At 46.4% G+C, this 22402-nt stretch overlaps 2 protein-coding genes across 3 annotated transcripts in view; one reads left to right on the top strand and one right to left on the bottom strand.

Annotated features, from left to right (window-relative positions):
- The window catches only part of WDR82 (WD repeat domain 82), a 33567-nt gene extending 29525 nt beyond the window's left edge, over positions 1-4042 (top strand). For both annotated transcript variants that reach the window (XM_073352474.1, XM_073352471.1), the window contains exon 9: positions 114-4042. In XM_073352474.1, coding sequence (XP_073208575.1) covers positions 114-143 — 30 coding nt within the window. In that variant the 3' untranslated portion in view covers positions 144-4042. The remainder of the gene's footprint in view (positions 1-113) is intronic.
- Positions 3514-20707, bottom strand: PPM1M (protein phosphatase, Mg2+/Mn2+ dependent 1M). Its single transcript, XM_073352470.1, has 10 exons — positions 20345-20707; positions 15914-16037; positions 14438-14692; positions 13450-13562; positions 12548-12632; positions 11754-11872; positions 10684-10747; positions 9188-9295; positions 8401-8549; positions 3514-7578 (listed from the first exon to the last, which is right to left on the bottom strand). Exons 1-10 carry the CDS (start codon positions 20572-20574, stop codon positions 7431-7433), a joined length of 1395 nt encoding a protein of 464 aa, XP_073208571.1. The 5' UTR covers positions 20575-20707; the 3' UTR covers positions 3514-7430.
- Between the last annotated feature and the right edge of the window lie 1695 nt (positions 20708-22402).

Raw genomic sequence — 22402 nt, 5'->3', positions numbered from 1 at the left:
CCTAAACTGCTGGTAGCATGTATCGGATTCCTTGGCTTGCTTTTAGGGCTCACTGGGTGAAGAATTTCAGGCTCCTATTCTAGCTCCATGCTTACATTTTCTTCTTCTTTTAGGCCTTTTGGTTGCCAACCATAGATGACTAATTCTGAAACCACAATGCCCACTGGGTGGCTTCCGTACTGTTAATAGCAGCGTGTTCTTGCAAAGATTGTGTTGGAGCTGCCTACTTCTCCTGGACTGTATGTTCTCATCCATCATACCCACGTATGTTCATGTATGTCTTTTATTTGCTGCATTCCTTCAGAAGGACTCCTTCATTTGACCTCCGAGAGTCTGATCCTGCTGTACCCAGAAGCTGGGTGCAACATGTACCTACTTTCCAGTCAAAGTCCAATAGGTTCCCGCAGAACTTGTAACTGGCACAGTGTTACTTTTGAGAACGCAGCGGAGGAATAACGGAAAGTCTGATTTTTATGAAAAGTTTGCTGCAGTTTCTAAGGTGTAATTGTGTTTTGTTCTCTTACTGTAAACACACAAGCCTACAGACAAACTGGGGTGGATGAGTGGGACATTCAGTTCTGTCCCACACCTGCATGTTTATCACACCTGGGATCTCTACAGTGTCACTGCTGAATTCTACAAATACAAACTTAATTTGTGCCAAATACAAGTAGACTGACTGTTTTTAACCCAAATGTCAGATGCACGGAGATTTCTTTTGCTATCGAACACTTGGGCAAAGGCTGCATAGTGGCATCATGGCCTCCATCATCAATTTGTAGTGGTCTAGTGTCTAGCAGACCATACAGGTTTTGCCTGCTGGCAGAGAAAGCTTGAAGCAGCCTCTGTGCCATTCATCATCCCAACATCCAAGGCACATAGAGTACTGAAGAGGTCTGGTGGGCATCCCAAGCAATAAAGGAGTCTGTCAGCAGAAAGATGATTAAAACAAAGACTGAAACTGCAGTCGTCTCCAATGCATCTTCCTTCTGTATCATCTTTGCTGATCTTACTTGTAAATATTATGGGGGGAGGATAGTAGGGAGGGGTCATATTTTTTTACTTTTAGGTATTGAAGAGTATGATGTGGGCCAGTATTGTGGGGTGAGTTCAGGCTGTTTACCTTCCATTGATGCAGCTTTCTCCTCCTGTTCTGTAAATAAGCTCCATTAAATTCTCCCCAAACTGGGTCCAGGCCTGTATCCCTTTTTTGTTAGTAATATTTTCACACACAAGATTTCATTCCATTATGCATTTACCTCACACATTGTGCAAGTTCTCAACAATTGCTTAAAAGGCTGTGGCTCACTTAAGTCGGATGGGTGTTATCCAAAGCCAAATGGAGAATTTGAGATGTCCACCTGATATCCCTTTTTTTCTTGTACTTTGCCCTGGCATTGCTGTAAAGAATGCCCTTGCAGAAGTATTATGCCTCTGTTCGTGATATACTGCACTCTGCAGTCCATTTTTGGGTAATGCAAAAAGTAAATCAAGCCTACCAGCTGGTATTTATTATTTCATTTTCTTTCTTTTCCTAAGTCATCACATTGTAAAACTGGTCTGATGCATCTCCATTAGCATGATGGGAAAGGTACAATGTACATGGAGCTGTGTATGCACTGTGCTCTCATCTTAACCAAATACTTGCAACCTAGAGACTGAGCATACATCCTAGGTACATTGGCTTGGAAAATCCATTCTTTCTCTCCTGCTGCTCACCCCACCTTCCAAAAAATGCAAGAGACTGCTAATGTGGCAATCTGAACAGGGAATAGGCTGATCCTGGATGTCATTGTAGTGTCATCTCATACCTGAAAATAATTTGTTACATCTCTGATAATAGTGATCTTGGTGCTCCATGTTGTGTAGTTTTCCATCTCCACTGTAGGGCCTGGCGTCTAACGCAGAGCATGTTCCACTGGAATAATATATGGATTTGTGGTACAGCCCACCCCTTTCTCTGCTCCACCCTTGCTTGTTACAACTGTTAGCATAACGCACACTCCCATAAGCAAGGGTTAGGGGTGTAGAACGGGTTTTTCATCACTGCCAGTCCCCTTTGAGGTATTGGTGCATGTTGCTCTGCAGCTTTATCTATGAAAGGCACTCTGTACGTCACCAAAAGGGCTGCTGTGCATGAGACAGTCTGAGAAATTGTTTGATTCTATGCTGTGACTAAAAAAATGCTGTTTAGACTCTGTGATGTGCCTCTGTGCTAATTATACTGTACATGTTTAAAGCCGATTCTATGGTGTGTTCTGTGTTACGCGAGTTAGTCTGTTACTCAGACTCGGTGGGGATGACAGACTGACTTCCTTTTGATCTCGCCAAACACTTATGCTGCAGGAGTTCCAGATCAGAGATTCCTTTGTATGGCTGCACCAGCATCCCTCCTACTGGCAAATACTGTGCTGATTTCCCCTCAAAAAGCCATGGGCAAAGGGAGATGAAAATCTATTCTTACACATTACGAGGCTTCTGCAACTGTTTCTTTTTTAGCTTGCTCTTGTTGCATTCTGGGCTGTTTGATGCTATAGCTGCCATTTAGTGTTTCTGTGAGCAGCCATATTTTGCAGAGGTTTATAACTTAGCATGTTTGTGGTGGTGGTGAGGAGTTTAAAAATAAAATTGAGGTTGAAACAATGATAACCTGAAGCAAACTCATTCAGTTTTTTGCAAAGGTGCTCTTAAGTGTGTGAAACGAACAGTTAGTCCCCATCAGATATTACTTAAGCAGGGAAGAGACTCAAAAGATTTTTCTTCTGAGAAGTGCCACTTGCAAATCTTCTCTAAACACTTTTCATAAGGCTGTATTCTGTATCCCCAGCTGCGTTGAAACCCTCTATGGTATGTGCAGCATGGAATGTTTAACACAATAGAGGGCTGAAATGTTGATCAAAGAATTTGCACATCAGAAACATCAAACGTTTTCAGATCAAGAGAAGTTTGCAGGATCAGACAGAAGGCATCACTGATTGTCAGTGTAAAATTGGTAGTATTTTGTCTCTAGGGAACTAGATTTTTCTTTTTTTTCTGCTGACTGATTTTCTTTGTCACGAGTCTCTCACAATCTTAATGTAGCGATCAGGGTTTCTGACAGGGTTTTAGGGAAAAATGGAAAGAGCTGACTGTTGCCAAAACAATTATCTGGAAACTTTTTTAAAACAACAAACTCAGTTGCATTCATTAACTTTCATAGAGCAAACTGAAAGACTTGGGAAAAAGGCTTTCAAAGAATATGCAAGGCTTGAAAACTAAAGAATGTTAGGAGTGACACTTCAGTACTTTTAGGGGAACTGGGTATAATCAGAATAGTACCTCTAAAAATATCATCACCATACCCAGCCTACTGTGTGAGAGCTCCGTGGCTATATCCTGTCACTTTGACTCCCATTGGCCCTGCAGAGTTGATAGGGGAGAGTGAGCTGGATTCTGTTTTGCTTCAGGCACTGATCAGTGGAAGTTCTGATTCCGAATCTTCATTACTGGTGGTGTCAGTAATAAGAGTAGAAAGGAGCCCAGTTTGACCTCTTCTCAGATCCACATATGATTGCAAAGGAGGCAGTTTATCTTTATTTAAAAAAAAAATCCTGTCCATACCCCAATCCTGCAGATATAACACAGATGCTTAACTTTAAGTATGTGAATAATGCTATTGATGCATGTGTACAAAAGTTTGCAGGATTGTGGTGTTGATTCATAATCTAATCAGATTTGATAAGCAACTGAGAATAAATAGGGAAGCTACAATCTCTTTTCTGATCACAGTTTTGGCTATATTTGCACTTTAACAATCTGCAACAGGATTTCTGAGTAGCAGGCTGGGATCCTGTTTGCCTTTGAAAGGCTGTCCATTGCAACTGCTGTCTTATTGACTATATATTTGGTTGTGAGCTTGGTTTTGTGAATTTAACTTTTAGGTGGTGACCATCTATTGGAGTGTAAATACATTAATGTCAAATTTATGAGATGCCATAAAGTACTGCAGATGTGGAAAATTCAGTGTTGTGGCTGTTACCAAATAAATATTTTGTAGACCGATTATTTTTTAGTAATGTAGATTCTGTGTTTACTACTTGACAATTAGTTTTACTGTGCAAATTTATTTACTGTTTGTAGGGGAGGGGAAAACTAATTTAAAATAACTTTAAAAATGTTCCCTGCCTATGAAGAGTTTGTTCTACCTAATTATAAGGGTTTTGGTAATGGAAACAGACATCTTATGCTATTGCTATACTAACAGTCTGTTAAAAAATGCTTTTCTTGCCCTTAAATATACCAGTAACTTGAATAACTAGACATGAGTTTTGTACTGGGACTTGTTTGGTCATCTGTGTGTGACTGTACCCCGGTCAGGTGATTGTTTAGGATTGAACCTGTGACCTGGATTTAAAAGTATGAGACCCAACTGCTTGCTCTATTGGCAAAAGGTCTATTGGCTTGAATGTAGTGGGGGAGACACACCTCTTAATATGGTCTGGCTGCTAGAGAAGGACAAAGACTTGCACTAAGCTAATGTGGGTTAGATCTGAGTTGTTAAACCATTAGGTGAATTTTATTGTTTTTACTTGAGAAACAGGAAAAAACAGAATTGGGGAAATGAGTTCTATTACTAAAGTTCTTCCCCTAAGTATGGCTACTCTGAGCCTCTTACCTATCCTAACACATTGTTCAGATGGTCCGGAATAAGGGTTCTTTTTTATATTCTCTGACTTCTCTAACCTGCCAAAACATAATAAATGTGGTGCCATGGCTGTCCATAAGCAGGCTCGAAAGAACAACTTTGTCAAGATAAACTTCCCTACTGAATTCACCTGTAAGCTATTACAGATTGTGGTAAAAGTAAGGCATGTCTGCTAATGGAAAACCCCTAACACTGTTTGGGCAATTCTCTAATGTCCTGCTCTACATCTGAAAGGGCTGTTAAAGATATGAAAAGGAGGGGCCATCGAACTGGATGCATTAACAGGTTTCTTATGTGGAAGGAATCTGTACAGAAATATATTTTTCAGTTAGTTTCTCTTATCCCCATGGTGCTTAAAGCACTCTACAAAAGAAGTATATCTGAGACTTTTTGTCACAGAAATCTGGCAGTTGTGGTTGTGAAATGCACCATCTATTTGAGTGCACCGAAATTTAGGCTAGATAATCCTAAAGCAGCAAGACAAATAGTTGCCCAAATCTGAGCTGAATCCTAGATGTAGAGTTTAAAAAAGCAATTATCCAAGTATTGTCACCTCTGAAAGATGGTGCTTCCAGCACCATAGTCTGTCTTCCCACCATCCTGGGGAACTGGTCTCTGCACGGGTTCAGTGACAAAACACCACCTTCTCAATCATCACCTCTACTTCAAGCAGGCTGAGTCTTCCCTGGAGGTTTTTTTATCCATGTACTAACTGAACCAGCTTAGCCACTTGCATCTGATGAAAGCTCACGGTCCTGAGGTGTTATAGGCCTGGGTTACATGAACAATGCTCTTTTGTTATAAGCAAGTGTTTTATAATCTATATGTAAGTCCATAACAATTATGTACATTAAATTGCAAAATATACCATTCAAGTTTATCTTAAATAACTGACCAATGTACGTCTTTATACAAGAAACTTCTTGTGCATCTTTGAAGTTTATTTTGTTGTACTGGATTATTCAGGGCTCCTTTTACCAACCAGCATCTTCTGTTTAAAATAGCATTGGCTGTAGGGGCACCCTACTGATAGGGAGGAGCTTGGTGCTGTTGCTTCAGCACTTGGATGCCTCAGATATGCATGGTTCCCACACCTAGAACTACAGTCCTTCCCAGCAGCTTCCCTGCTTTTCCAGTGAACTGTAAATCTCCAACTCGTGATACATAAGGTATGAACCCATCTCTAGCTGACTACAAGCCCTCATAGAATGCAGCCGTGTATACAAACCTTCACCAAAAACAACTCAGCTGCTGTTTAGTCTGCTTGAGCCCCAGATTTCCAGAAATAAAACTTATGCGCTCCCTACCCACCCAGTGCAAATGACTCTACGTGTGCCAATGGGAGAGATTCTATACTGAAGTGCTATAGTGATACAGCTGTAACATTTCAACTGTAGACAAGCTCTGAGAACTGCTTAAAAGAAGGAATCCATGTGAATTAAAGAACGAAAGCAATTGTAGTAAGTGACTGGCTTCTCTTGAAAGGGTTAAATACAGGTACTGTCAGGAAGTTAGTAGCACAATAAGCTGGTTGTTTCTCCTTTGGAGATGTCCTGCTGTTGTTTAATGATTCATCTTAAGGGTGAGGTTTTTAACTGTGCCTAACTTATTTCAGAGGCCGTGGTAATTGTCACCATGTTCACTGGTGTTTCTCAGTGAACCAATCCCCATTTTAGCCTGACCCTGCTGTAGTGTACTTAAATCATGCATTGGGTTAGCCTCAGAAAAGGACAACTCATGTTCTTGGACATCCAATACTACCCCTCTGACTTTGTCCATTCTTGTGAGGTTATTAGGGAATGAGGGGGATGTAATACAGAGGTATAATGCCAGAAATGGTACAGTGGGCTAGTATGTTTTGTAGGTGGGTGGAGCAAAAGGAAAGTTCTCTTCTGCTCAAGCTGGCACTGTTCCCATACCTGTCTTACTACAGTAACTCTTCCTCTTACTGGAAAGTGCACACAACCGTGCTCTCTCAAGTACACCTGTCTCCCTTAGTGCTACTTAGTCATAAAACCCTATTATACAAGAGTTCTAGAGCTTCTGTATGATGCTAATGTTAGACCCACAATACAAGTCTCCCTAGGGGATGGGGAGAAAGCAGATACCACACCCAGGGTTGGTATATGATACTCTAAATGCTCTTCATTGATTATAAAAAAAAAAAAAAAAAAAACCTTACTCACTCTACATTCACACCCCCCAAACATCCTATACCAGAGTCAAAAGGTCAGAATGGTCTTGAGGGCTAGAGCAAGGTTCCTTCCATCAGGATAAGATCATAAGCTGTAGGGAGCTGGCAAAACCACATCTATAGCCACATGGGACTCTGGATCAATAAACAACTCTGATTTGCAGAAATCATAGGCATCCATTTTTTGTCCATTCTGTCATGTCATCGGTTCTTTGCCTTTGTTTACTAGGCCTTCTACCCACCCAATTCCAAAGAAACAATTCTGGGCAGGCTGCCATGATCCAAGATGTGCCATTTCCTCCACTTCTTATACAATTTTACATAGTCCATCTGGTTTTCTTTTCTTTTCTGATGACTTTCCATATTTTTCTCAGAACATAAGATTGTTTTTGTATGGAGTTCTAATAGACCTTGACCTTAAGTCCTTGCTTTGGTTGCTAACTTGCAATGCATGCATTCATGTCAAGCACATGTCATTCATACCAGGCCTTAATGACCTATAAGATGGATATATGAATCATATATATATATATACACACACACACACACACACTAACAGTCCTCATCCCTGTTATATAGTGGGATCACAAAGACAGAGATATCATCGTAGGATGCTGGGCCATTGCCATCCAAAATCCACTGATAGCCATTTTTCTTCCCCCTTGCTGTGTGTACCAGGCACCTGGCCAGTTCTGAAAACCTGCAACAGGAAAACCAGGTTAGTTTGGGTTTATCATGGATCTAGCTCTCAAGGACTTAATACATAGCACTGCCATTGTTCAAAGCGTGACCTGGAGCCTGACTGACAGCCTCTTATCACCCCCATGAAGAAGGCATTGTTATCCCCATTTCACGGAGGGGCAAATAAAAGTTATGGCTTTCCCCAGACTCCCAAAGGTCTTCCAACTCAGAGGCAGAAGTTAGGTGCTTTTAGCTGCCACCTTTTGCTCAGCCCAACCCACTCACTCTCGTGTCACTGGGGCCACAGATGATGCTAATAATAATTATAAAGGAGGTCAGTATCATTATAGTCATTTTACAGATGAGAAAACCCAGGCACAAAGTGGTGGTAAGTCACTGACTGAGTGAGGAATCCGCTGGCTCCAGGCCCATGCTCTGTCCGTTGACCCATACTACCTCCCCATGCATCTACAGCTACAGCCTCCAGTAGTATGACCGGGTCCATGGGCTTGGGAATAAGCAGTGAGTTTGGATGGCTACAGGAATGCTGATGAACATCTGACCAGACTACACTGGCTGATAATACAGAAGGGTCACGATGTTCCATAAGAGAATGGGAGGATAAGCTAATGTGGTTTGAGTACAGCAGCTAATGCTATAGGAGTTTAACACACAGGAGCAAGACATGTTAGCCAGAGAGTGGAGTGATTTGTGACTTCACAAAACTGTCTTCACTAAGAGCATGAGCAGTCCCCCAGCCAAAGCAAGGGGAGACAGAGGCCCCCATTCATCTCCATACCAGCTGCATGGGGTAGTAACAGCTAGAAAAGCTCAATACTACCTGTATGGGTCTGTTCTGTTTTTGTCAATAAAGCTCCTGACAGTCTGGGCCACCTCTTCATTGGACAGAATGTCCCAAAGGCCATCAGTTGCCAGGACAAGGACATCATCTTCTTTAATGTTATGCGAAGCAAAGTCAAACACTTTCACCTAGAGAACAAAGTTAGTGATTTACTTAGGTTTTCCCCATCAGCCCTAGTACACAGAAAATGGTATTCTTCATGTTTCCTCTAGTGTGTTTGGCCTCAAAAATGTAAGCAAATCCTATCTTTCTTTGATTTCCCCGTTTAAGGGTGGTCATGCTTAATGAACTTCATGAAGGCACATGGCCAGGGGCTGTCCACAAGGGTGGGCCTATTCTGCCATAGTCAGGAAGCCTGACGAGCGTTTGAATCCAAAACTAAATGGGTCATCTTGGTTTATAACAAGCTGGGGCACTGGCAGCGTTCTAGTGGATTGTTATAAAAGGCTGGTGACTGCACCATTGAATGGGTAAGCTTGGAATGAGCAAGGGGTTGCTCCTCTGAAAGAATCCTGGGCTATGAAAACAGACCAATATACCTGAAACTTTCCCTATCCCTGTCCTCTCCGCCCCAACCTGTGCTGTTGGATTAATACCACCCGCTGGAAGCTGTGCAGTATGCAAACCAATACCAAGTTAGGCTGAGTCCTGCTGCTTCAGAAAGGAGGTTCCATGACCTGGTTCTGCTAAAGTGGGATCCCTAGTTCTGGCAGCTAGACTCTTTTATGTTCTCTATCACAATCCTCACTTCCCCTTAGTCACTTACCTGGGGGATGTAGGAGAGGAATGGCTTGACTTCAATGTCCGTGTCAATAACTTTCAGCTGATGATCCCCCAGCCCTCGTGACACAGCCAGGGTCCCCAGCAAGCGTGTCTGGAACAGAACAAAGCCATGTGTCAGTGCAACCCAGAACTCAGTGCTCTGAAGGAGATCTGAGACTTTGGGTGTCAGTGTCCTGCCTCTTCCCAGGCAGAACTGAACAAAGGCCACAGGCCATGCCACTTGGCACAAAGCATAGACCTGATGGGAGAGAAGAGAACCCTTGAGACAGAGTCTGATTCTGCCTGGCCCAATGTGAGCAAAAAGTCAGAGGGGCCAAATGCCTGTGGAATGTTTTCATTGACATGAATACACCTGTCCACTAGACCTTGGTTTGGACCAAAGGTCACAGGGTGCTATGGAGATTCAACCTGCAGGAGGCGGGGCTGGGTTCAGGGCTCTTCTTTAGGCCTAGGGAAGCCCGTAGCTGTAACTTCCTTTGATTTTGGGAGAACTACAAAGATAAAGCAGATTCTCAGCTTTCACTTGCAAAGGCAGGTTCTAGTCCTGTTCCTTCTGGAGAGCCTTGCAAATATAAAGCAACGTAAGCCACTGCAAGGAGCTAGCAGCTGGACTGCTATAGCATGAGGCTGGGGTGACAAAGTCCCACCCTGAGATGCATGCACTTGCTATGCACAATGGTGGCTGCCCCCGCACACACACACACACACAAAGAATCCTGACACTCCCCTGAATACGTAGGCCCCCACATACAGTGGGGTGATCATGGTGGATGATAGCAATCAGTTCTGTTTGGAGGCAGGGGCAGAAAGTCACTTGTGTAGCCCTGCCTCGAAGTGTTCATGCTGGCTCTGGAGGTGCTTGTGTGTGAAGGTCAGTGCTGAAAATGGTGTGCTAGACTGGATCTGACCCATGGTCCATCTAGTCCAGTGTCCTGTCTTGGACAGTGGCCAACAGCAGATGCTTCAGAGGAAGGTGTAAGAACTACACACAGAGGTCTCATCCTGCTCTCTAATAGAGGTTGGCATAAGCCCTGAAGCAGGATGTTTAATATCCCTTTCAAAAGTTTGGCTGTCATTAATTGTAACTCTAGGTAGTCTTGATAGCCACATAACTATCCTCTCCCTCTTTGAATCGTGTTGAGTCCTTGGCCTCAGGGCAACACCATGCCCCCAGCAGGGATTAGAAAGCACTGCACGTTTGCATTGCAGGCTGATGAGGCTTGCCTGGCTGCTCTGTGTTGGGGGGATTGGGCTGCAGGGGAAGCCATGGTAGTGTCTGATGTGGAAGGGTCTCAAGAGTTTCTCTCTGTATGGGATGAAGAGACCATGTTGGTCAGCTACTCCAGGGCCAAGCCCCACAGCATTGCCTATAACTAAATTAAAGAAGGGGTGCTGAGCAGCTGTTACTGTCTTGATAGTCATGGCTCTGTAAGGCTCTTGCCCTCCCAGTGGGTAGGGGTCTGTAGTGAATTCATTTACCTGCTTCCCATGGCCGTGGATAAGAGGGTACTTGAGGTCAGCTTTCTCCACTGTCTTGTATCCCCTAGAATAAATATAATGTGTCATTCCCTGGCATTTCATTTACTTAAAGGCTTTTCTATGGGGCCCATCACTCAGTGTGTGAGCCTCTCTCAACAACAGTGAACTTGTCTTCCCAACACTCTCTGTGATGCAGGTACAGAGACTAAGTGATGCACCTCAGCTTACACAAGGACTCTGACAAAACTGGGACTTGACCCCAGCTCTCTTGAGGCTTGGTTCAGTTCCTCAGTGACAAGACCAGACCCTTCTCCTCTCACTTCTCTCCATCTGTACCCCTGCTGGTGCACCAAGACTGGGCTTCCTGGTCAAATACCGAGAGAGATGAGGTGCAGAAGGGCTTTTATGCCGTAGACCATCACTTCTCTGGCTTGAACTAATCGCTGCCCTTCCTCGTAGACAGACAAGAACAGGGGGCCTGCTAATGGCTGGCAAGCAGCCTCCTGTGGGGCAACAGCACTGCCCAGGGAGACTAAACTCAGGTGTCTCGTCATCCTTACTGCTCACACTGCATGTGGCCAGTACAAACATATCAACCTACTCTGTCAAAGGAAAAGGGCTGGGGGAGGGAATATGGGAATCAGTCGGCCATAAGCATTTTGCACTGGTTGCCATCTGACGGCTATGCAGTGACAAAACAAACTGGTAGCTGGGATTCTGCCTCACTCAAGTCTCCCTTGTTGGCACTCGCAGTAGAGGAGTCCAGAATTTAAAGTAAACTCTCTCCTCAAGGCGAGTTGCCCCTGGGCAGATGTTGAGGCCCATTAGCAGGGCATGTTGTGGTGAAGAGGGGACTTCAGGCTCCAGAGTGTTAGTCCAACTCCTGTCACCAGTGCTAAATTCACTTGTCTCCTCACAAGCAGCATTCAGTATCAGAGGGTTCATGCCAGGACCTCCCCTTTCTTTGCACCGTACTTCCTCACTGCCAAAAGTGAGCTCAGCTGAGCTCACTGGGACACCCGGGGAAGGGAGTGCAATTATAAGGATATCTCTACACATCGGAGACTCACCAGCCAGCCATGGAGTAATCCCGGTACAGGACCTTCTGGCCTACGTCATCGCCTTTCAGTCTCCTAGGAAACTCAAACCGGGTGAACTCATCTGCCAGGAGCTTGGGGCAGAGAAAGGCCTAGAGAAGGAATCAAAACGGAATTGTCATCTCAAGGGTTAAGGATGACGGCCGCCCCAGACTCATGGATGGAGCCCAGGGCTGGAAGTCAGCATTAGGGTTGTGCTCTGTCCCTGACATGCCATGTGATTTTAGACAAGTCTCATCATCGCTCAGTGCCTCAGTTTCCCCATCAGTAGAACAGGAATAATGACACTTAAGCTCAAGATGCTTGAGATCTACATATGGAAAATGCGATGTAAGAGCTAAGTAGTGGTATTATTTGCCAGGTTCTGCTGTAGCTCAGCCATCATTACTCCTTCTTGGGGGCTGTAGAGCCTGGACTTGATCCCCTTACCTTCCAGCATGGCATTTACTATTGCTGAAGTGCAGGCTGACAGAACCTGTATTTTCTGAGCTCCATCTACCACCCACTCAAGCTGGTGTTAGGGGGTGGTCTCCTTCCTAATTTGGCCATACTGCATTTACCAGTTCCCCAGCACCGAAGAGGCAGTGTACCTCAAATGATGCTCTTGACAGCCTGGACAAGATCCATGACGTTAGGAGGAGCTTTGATGCTGGGGGGACTGACAGGGCAGTGGCTGGTGAAGGGCATTTGCTCACCTGTACAATCTCACAGGCACACACATTCATCATTACAATACATGCAGGTGGCTAAAAGAAGGCACCACTCACCAGCTGCTGGATTCTCTGCCTCTCTGTCTCTGGAGTGAACTCACTGCTCAGAGGCACTACACTTTGTTGCCGAACAAGGATCGCCCTGCATGGAAAAGAGAGGAGGTTCTAAGCCTATAGCCATCAGGAAAATGCTTTCTTACCTTGTATTTCATTTCCATTTACGGTACTCCTCCTCTGAGTCAGTAACCGCAATATAGTCACTCTCTGCTCCCTCCTTCCTTACGTCCCTACTTAGTGTTTTGTTCCATGGGGTCAGGTACACACAAAAACACCTGGGGCCCAATTCATCACTGGTCAGAAGGCTCAAGTCCACTGAGGTCAAAGTTACACGAGGAATGAATTTGGTGTATGGGCAATGGACACAGCTGGCCTAATTCAGTGCTGATGTAACTTCCATAATTTCATTGCAATTGAATTCTTACACCAGAGCAGAGTTTGGCCTGATCAGTTTAAGAATGACACAACTTTACTGGAGGAAGCAATGGACTCTCAACTGCTGTGGAGACTCTAAAATCCTCCCCTGCTCTGTATTTGAATGCACCCACAGGCCAGGATCAGGAAGAAGGGACATAAACAATGCTTATGTCACACTGGCCCAGCTGGAGGTAGTATTAGCTGCAGCTTAATGGATCTAGAACCAACAAAGCAATTGGGGCCCCTTGGCTTGGTAGCTCCTTTCATATCCAATAGCCTAATACTATCTGCACATTGCCAGTTAGAAATAGCCCTGCCAGTCTGTCTGTAAACCTGTCACGTGGATGAAAGGGAATTCTGTATATGCCTAAAGGAATATATCTTACCCATTGATGGGGTAACCCAGTGTGCCATATCCTTGTGCTCAGCACCCCATAAGCCAGCATGCTCAGCAAAATCCACAATGAGCTGGGGTCTGAACTTACCTGCTGTCTCCGGCATTAGCCACGTAGAGCTTTCCCTGTAGGTAGAGGGCAGCCAGAGCAGTGCAGCCTCCTGACTGATTAGTAGCTTCCATTTCCTGACCAATCATTTCATCCTGTTGGTGTGAACAACTCCAGTTAGTGACCTGATCTGTGGCAGTATGGCTCTCAGGAAGAGCAGCAGACTAAATCCAGGATGGTGACTACAGAACTGATAAAACGATAGTGGTGAATGGAGCTATTGCTCTGGCACAACCAGGGGAGCTGCAGACGGAGCATCCCAGGACCCTAGTACGTGACAGATATTAGAACCGCTGGACATCAGAGCGTATTGTAGCAGGTTGAGGGGAAGATTTTCAAAGTTAGGCTCCCAACTCCTGTTGAAAGTCCATGGGAGTTGCGCACCTATCTCCTCTATACCCTTGAACGTCTCCCCGTAACTTCTCAACAGAGGCCAATTGAGGGCTTGTCAATATGTGCAGTTGCACTAGTTCAGGCAGGATATACACGGATTCAGTTAACCCAGTGCAAACGGCTGTGTGGACACACTTAATCTGGTCTGGACCAGGTTTATTTCAGTTTAGTTTATGGCAGTTAGGATCAGGTTTAAGCTAAACTACAATAAGCTGCTCTTAAACCGAACTAAGAGTGTGGATACAGGGGTTGCCTAAACCGGTGCGAGTTTGGGTGGCCTTAGAGAGATCAAACAAGAGGGGAGGTGCTTGGCCCTGCGGGAGGCTGCAGATCCCAGTTTGGGCAGTGTGACTGCAGACTGGCTTGTGGGACACCAGGTAAGAGCTGGGCCTCGCTGTGCTAGATGAGAATTGCCTCACTATCCTCCAGTGGCAATGATGGAGGGAGAGATGGGGCAAGTCTGAGTAGCACTGGGGCCTGAGAAATTGCTTTCATTGTTTGTGGCCATCCCTGACACTGGGCATGGGTGGAGCAGCAGTGGTGCAATTCTCTGGGTACCCACGGACGGATCACTCACACATTCCTGGAAGGCATTCTCCAGCGCTCCAATGACCACGTCTTCCTGCTGGATTTGCTTTTCCTCCACGAACTGGGGGTCGCTGGGGCAAATGCAGCAGCCACTCAGATGCATGGGGGGCTGGGCTTCAGTGATGCCTTCCACCACCTCCTCCAGCTTCTGCTTGATGCAGTAATGCAAGTAGTTGGAGGCGATTATTGCTGCATCTGGGCCACCGTGGCCATCAAACAGGGCCCAGTAATAACCAGCCAGATACTAGTTGGAGAAGAAGAGCGAAGGTGAGAGGAGCTCTGTGTAGGTAGCAGGAGCACAACCTGGAACTTTTGACGACAGGTTTTATATATACATATATATGTATATGCCATCCTGGCAGGACACACAACCCAGTGGCTTTTTCAGATTCACAAGCACATCATTTGGCCTCCCCAAAATACAGACTGTGCTGAGCCCCAGAAAGTTTTCTGAACATTCTTGTTTTACTCCTGGCACAGAATTGCAGCAGTGTTCTGCAGGGATAATGCCTGAGCTCATGCCTCCTGTAGTGTTTCATGGGAAATTCAGGACATTTATTAACAAAACCAACCAACAAAACTATTAATGCTCTCATTGCATGGTTAAAACCATGAGGCAGCATTTCTCATTCATAGCAGGAGCTGGTCATCCTTTGTCTTCCTTTTCCCACATGGCTACGATGCAGGCACAAACAGTCCACTGACAGCAGCCCAATGATGGTAAATGACATGGCAAAACAGGATGGAGTGGTTAATGAGAGCAACTTAGTTAGGGATATCAAGGATATTTGTTTACTAGCAACTGGCCACATGATGGCCATGCGATATACACTGAGCACAGCTTGTCTCCCACAATGGGACTCTGAAAGGCAGCAGCGGGTATACTCATACCATCTGTATGGTCAGAGCAGGTGGACCTCACACCGTCTAGATCAGTAGTTATCAAGCTTTTTTACTGGTGACCCTTTTCACATAGCAAGCCTCTGAGTGTGACCCCCCTTATAAATTAAAAACACTCTTTTATATATTTAACACCATTATAAATGCTGGAGGCAAAGCAGGGTTTGGGGTGGAGGTTGACAGCTTGTGACCCCCCATGTAATAACCTCGTGACCCCTTAAGGGGTCCCGACCCCCAGTTTGAGAACCCCATGTCTAGATGTCCAGAGATGGTGGAACCTATATTATGTGTCCTGTGGCTGCTTCCACCCCAGGGCACTGCCCTGCTTCTTCAGACATCCTCTTTCAGTACCTAATCCAAAACCCACTGAAGGGGAGGCTTTCCATTGCCTCCCATGGGGACTGGAACAGGCCCCCTGAGCTGAACCCCAACGCAAGGGTGCTCATCATCCAAACAGTTGTGTATGAAGGATCAGACAACTCAGCTAGGTTCCATGGTGAGCGGGGAACTAGACATACATCCATACATGAGATACAGGTAGATGAGACAGAACACATGGAATCACCTGATTGGCGCAAAGAATCATCCAGTCCTGCTCCTCCTTCATGCCAATCTCCCTCCTCCTGATGGATATCTGACAGCATGTTGCCTGGTCCTCATTGAACTCCGATTTCTCTGCATTGATGACTCTGAGGAGACAAATGCTCCAGTTAACTGGGAAATGACATACATATCTAGCATTATGCTAGGTCCAAGACACTTGTGTAAAGAGCCTGTGTGGAATATTATAGTATTGCTGTGTTGCCAACTCTTGTGATTTTATCATGAGTCCAATGGCATTTGGTGTTCTTCAAACCCCAACTCCTGGAGTCATGGGATTGTGAGAGTCTCAGCTTGTATTTTTTTAAAAACTATATTTCTGGCCCTCCAGGCTGCAGAGAAAAACTGGGAAACATGATCCGCAATGGCTCAACTGCCAGAGGCAAATACAAAAAACCCAGCACTTAGCCTTTTTAAATCTCATGATTTTAAAGTTAGTCTCACGTTTTGGGGGACAGTGAATCATGATTCTGAAGTGCCTTTGTGAAGCACACAAGGTCAAGTCAATTCCAGGGATGGATCTCCTAGGTGTCTGAGCAAATACAGAAAACTAATTACTAGGAAGAGCCCCAAGTTATTTATTGGAGATGGAGATGTCTCGGGCAATAGGAGTCAGTGATGTCAGTCATTGCATACAGTCACTGCCCTTTTTGCTACTGCAGGTGTGTACTTAGGTAGTGGCAAAGTCTGAATGATTTTACGTATATAATAATAGTACTTTGCAATTCTCTAGCACGCTCCATTCAAGATTCAAAGTGCTTTATAAACATTCAGTGCATTTAGCTTCACAGCCCCACCTCAGAGGCATGTATCATTAGATACACACACACCCTTTACAGATAGGGAAACTGAGGCACAGAAAGGTTAAGGCCTCCATTTCCAAAGGTGTCCACTGATTTTTGGGTGCCCCACTTGAGATCCATAAGACCTGACTTCTAGGGGTGCTGAGCACCCCCAGTTCTCTTTAAAGTCGGTTGCAATTGTGGGCACTCAGCATCTATGAAAACCAGTTGACAGTGTCTCAAGTTGGCCACCCAAAAGCAGAGGCACCCAAATCAGTGGTGGCTCTCGGAATCGTAGGCCTTGCTTGAGGTCACACAGCAAAGGTGGAGCAAGGAATGGAATCCAGAACTCCTGACTCCCAGTCCTGTGCTCTGATCACTATACCATGCTTGCTCCCTTTTCAACCTCAGTCATCTCTGTGTCATGTGACAGTGATTGAACAAATAGGTTCATTATGCAGTCACTGTAGGAACAAGGAAGCAGCTGAATGGGGAGGGAGAAAGGATTTTATTCAGAACATAAATGTCAGCAAGTGATTGGAGCTATGGAAAATTATAGCGTGATATTCTATTATGTGTACAGTATGGAGTGTCTGTGTTAAGAGCCTGGGCTCTCTCTGTGGCCTTCTCCCATTGGCTCCGGGAGCACTGGCATTTCTGGCAGGAACGGTACTAGTACATACGCCAGGACTTGTGCTGTGACTATGTCCATGTCCCTGCATGAGCATTGTTGTTGTTTGCGTCTGTCCCAGTGTGCCCTCTTTTAAAGGCATCTCTCTCCATGTTCTGGCTGGTATTCACATCTTAACGCCAACAGGGCCAGACCTATGCTTCTGCTACACTTCCTTGCACCACTCTGGCAGTACAAAGCACCTGTAATGCCAGTATAACTGACCCCCAAAGGATTCCCTGGGTTATGCAGAGCTGTTTGGGTTGAGCGCAGAGATGAAGCCTATCAGGTAAGGATTTTGAGACTGTTTTTGTAAGTTGCTCTGCACGGCCACAGGAACATGTGGCCCAACGATAAAGCACGGTAAAGTTGCAGCACAGGACTACTGGAGTCTCATCGTCTGTGAGCTGTCCAGCCAGTCTTAGTGCTTTTAAACCCTTATTGCTCTTCGATGGAGAGGAACAGGCAGTCATTATCATCCAGGCGCTTCAGGCCTGATTCTCTGCTTACGCCTGGCACAGCAGAGTGGGAGATGGCAAGGAGCCAGTACATACCCTTGATTTTTAGCTCTGGTCCTGGCTCCGGAGCATTTTAGAGATGCCTGAGAGCTGCTCTGAATTATGTCAGTTGGCTGGGGCCCTAAGCAGCTTTGTGCTCCAGCCATTCCCCTTATCTGCCCAAGACATATACCTCCCCACCCCAAACATGCCCCCTACACTGAGAAACGGCACATGAGCCAGTTCCACCAGCTCTTCACCTGTTGGAGACTCAGCCCACACCAAGGGAATCCTCAGCAGGGGACTCAAGGGAGGTTTCCACTTCCTTTGCACTGTAGAGTGGGCCAGAGAACTTGGTCCTTCCTTGGCCAGGGATGAAGTGAACAGCTTCTACAACCAGCAGTATTGTTAACACTAAAAAGCAGCCAAAGCCCAAACATTCACTTTGCTCTTTTCTGGGGGCTGATCCAGTTCTGGCTGGCACAGCAGGCACCTCACTGATTTATCTCCTCAAGTTTGAATTTGCATTATCAGAATTCTTCTACTGTTTTCCTTGGAGCAAAGGATTAACATCTCCTCCTCCTGCCTGCAAGCCTGGCTCACACAACACCACCGTGTAGCCCGGCCTGCCTGTTCCAATGCTAGGAATTACTCTGAAGAGCCTTGTTTGACCAGTTTTCTGCAGCTTTGAGGTTTCTAGCAGACCTTGTGCAACTCAGTATAAACAAAGTCATCACAGAGGACGGGAGAAACATTCAAAAGGAAGGGCCAGATCCTCAGCTGAAGAAAGCAGGCACAGCTTCACTGAAGAGGTGTGGATTTACACCAACGGATTTACACCAGCTCAGTGTTTGTCTCCAAGAGTTGAAGAGCGATGACAGCACGGGAACTGAGGCACAGGCCTGTTGGAAATGCGTGAGTGGGTAAAGCTGGGGGAACGGATCCTCCAAAGCCCACAGTGGCTCCCTCTTCATTTGACTGCAATTGCAGGGGTGCTGACATTGCTCTATGATGAGCTTGGATCCTGGCACCTGAGAGGCTGCCTGTCTCCCCATTCACCTGTGCCCAGTTTGGCTGGCTTTACAGGATACTGTTGCAAGATGGGCTAAGCCCTTGCCTTCCTTACAGCCATGCATGGAACCTTTGCCTATAATCATGTCAAATCGCCCCAGCTAAGCAGCACTGAGTGTGGAGAGCACTTGGCTGGGAAATCTCCTGTGTGCTACAAAAGCCGTGCTGCTGATGAACTAGGAGGTGCTCTTCCCCACCCACCCGAGCCATTGCTCCAGTACAGGCTAAGGAGCTCTCTGCTGCCAGATGATGACATCTCTCTTGCACTGGTATCCTGGCCAAACTCCCACAGCGATAGCTACATTCTGCCTTTAACTTCTCCCTGCAGTTTCAAGTGCTGTGCCTTTCTTTTTCTTCCCTTCCTGCCGAGCTTCACCCAGAGATGGGATCCCTGGAGAGTCCTTTGGGATGAGGGGCATGAAGAAATGGAAATACTATGTCATCCTAATTCTCTTGCTTCCTTTCTAGCAATCAGGAAGATCTGGAGCCTTCAGGGTAGAAGTCTTTGGTCTGGCACCAGCTGTTGATGCCCTGCTGAGCTGGCAGTCCATGAAGACAACACTGGTTGTCTCCAAGCAGCTCCTAACTAGGCAGTAGTTCTCTGATCTCTGCCTCTGCAGCACCTCTTGCCGCTCTACTGGGAGCTCAGGGAGTCCATCCTCTGGCCCTAGGGGCTGTGCGAGCAGCCGCATGCAGGCACTATTTCTGTTGACATGCTCACACCCCCTAACAGGAGAACCCTCTCCCTCTCCTAGTCTGTAGCAGTCAGGGAAGATCTGACATGCCTGCTCTGCACGTTTTCAGAAAGCTCCTATTTCACCATGCTGTAGTAAACCTGCAGATCTTTCTAACCCTGGTCTGACATCCTGCTTTCGTCTCCCTGGCACAGCCTGGCATGTTCCCACAGGGGCCACAACCACTAGAGGCCAGGACTCCCCCTGTTAGATGCTGAAAGCACTTCTAGCCCCAAACCCTAGTTATTAGAACTGAGGCTGGTGTTAGACATTAGATCTGCTGGCAGGGTCAACAACAGATACAAGAAGGGGCAGGGGAGGGAGGACAAAAGCAGTGTAGGCTGAAGAGCCAACATTTGCATTTCCTCCTGGGTTTCAGGCTGGGATTTCAGGACACTCAGTATAAAGCTGCTGTGGCATTAAAGCTGCTGATTCCATCACAGTTTTGCTCCCCCTCCCCCGCCCAGCTATAAGCAGACCTATATTCTCTCTCTCTCACACACACACATACACGTAGATCTTCCAGGCTCGCTCTCTCTCTCTCTCTCTCACACACACACACACACACAGACGTCTTCTTGGCTCAGCCACGCACCGGATTCTCCCCCATCCCGCCAGTAACCCTGAGCAAGGGGTACTCACTCCGCGTAGCCTGTCCTCCACTGCAGTGGCCTGTCCCGGGGTGGGCAGTAAATAGGCCGCTTGCCTGGAAGCCTCTCGCCGGAGCAGACTCCGCGCAGGAACTTGGGCCTCCTGTACAGCGAGGCAGCTGGCAGCTGCTGCTCCACCCCCCGCCCGAGGGACTCGGCTTTCCCTGGGTTTGTTGTGGATCCGTGTCTCAAAAAATGCTTCTTAAACCAGACTGAAGACATTAAAAAGGAGAGTGAGGGGGAAACCACGTCAGCTTCGTGCTCTGCCCGCGACTGCTCTCTACAACTCAGAAACAAAAACAGAAGTTGGCTGCTGTGGGACGAGTCATAAATGCTAATATACGGCAATCAGTGATCTCAGTGCCTGTGAGTCAGCCACATACAAGCACTGACTGCAACAAGAACTCAGCCCCTGCTTCTCCCTACGCCTTGCACAGTTCCGCAATGCCTAGAACCGCACACAGGCAGTTCCCCTGGTTACTTGAGGGAAGACTTTGGTCATTTGCATTAGCAAGATTGCAGCCCTATTATGCTGGATTCTGTACAGACATGGGGAGAAGCAGTCCCTACCCCAAAGGGTTTACAGTCTAAACGGGACAGACAAGGGGAGTGTTGTTATCTCCTTATACAGCTGGGAAACTGAGGCCCAGCGAGAAAGGAAGTGACTTGCCCACTCAGGAATCAAACCTGAATCTCTTGAGTCCCAGTCCCGTGCTCTAACCATATGATCAGACTTCCTTGGTCCTGGTGACACTCAATACTACAGGGAACAGTAGGACAGCTGTTTTCCTGATGGCTAGTAAAGATGACGTCAAAGTGGCACATTTAAGGCACTGTACGAACTTGAGCAACCACTGAAGGACAAAACCAGAATGAAAGAGGCCCTTGCGTAGGTTAGAAAAGGGCAGTGGTCTGAGCACAGGACTGCGAGTTAGCAATTCCTGAGGCTAGTGCTAGCTCTGACACTGACTACCTCTATGGTCTTGGGTAAGTCATTTAATGCAGGGGCAAATTAAATGGGCCTCTGACCCTCCAAAACTACTGGATTCCCCCCAAAGTACTGAGCAGCTTCTTCCACTCCCACACTGCTTGCTCTTCTCCGGTCTCCTACACAAAACTTTCCACACCATGTCTACAGTCTTTCCTTCCCCAGCCCAGAGAACATATTAGTTTCTTGCTAACTCATGGCTGTGTTGGTTCCAAGCAGATCTCCAGGCCTGGATCCCTTTCCGCCCAATCCTGCTGCTTTGCAGGACTCCGCTCTGGCTCTGAATCTGCTGCATTGTCCTGTCTGCACCTCCCCCATGGAGATAATATTTACCATCCTACCTAACAGGACTTCAGGGTTGTGAGGATTAATTCATGTCTGTAAAGTTATCTAAGTGCTAAGTATTGTCACCAAGTCTGACATAGACACCTCCCTTGGGTCCCGGGACGTTGCTTTTGAATGCCCATGTTTCCCAATAGCATTTGTTATGATTCCCACCCTGGAAAATGGGGCAGTTAATACACATTTTGGGTTCTGCGTTTTCATTACCTATTAGACCAGCAGTCCCAACCTGTGGCCTCAAGAGTACTCAATAATGGCCTATGGAAAAATGGCACTGGCTCATCTCCTCCTTGGCCTTGTCTTCATCACTAGCCTATGTAGCGCCCCCTCTCCACCTGGTTACCTCCTTTAATGCCAATCCGCTTACAGGTTTTGATGGCCAGGTCTGGGTTCTTTTGGATCCCGCCACCCACTCAGTGGGGTGTATCTTTTTTCTTTTTTCCTATGAAATTATTTGGCGGTTCCTCCACCCCCCTCGCTCTTTCCTGGCACGGTCACCAGGGCAGCTTGGGCGGAAAATTCTAACTACAGAGTAATTCTCACTTACTTGCCAGGTAGTTGGAGACTTCCAAGAAATAACACAAGCACATAAAAATACATTCAAAACAAGGGTGGAGTCGGGGCGGGGCCAGGGGCGGGGGGGGGAGAGCACTCACTGGCACTGGGGAAAGTTGGCGCCTATGGATGGAGCCCTGGCCCCCATAAAGTCAATGGGAGTTT

This window comes from Lepidochelys kempii, chromosome 7 (genome assembly GCF_965140265.1).
Source record: "Lepidochelys kempii isolate rLepKem1 chromosome 7, rLepKem1.hap2, whole genome shotgun sequence".
In the NCBI taxonomy this organism is placed as follows: domain Eukaryota; kingdom Metazoa; phylum Chordata; order Testudines; family Cheloniidae; genus Lepidochelys; species Lepidochelys kempii.
The sequence above is the reverse complement of the archived record's forward strand: the minus strand, read 5'-3'. Positions and strand labels throughout refer to the sequence as shown.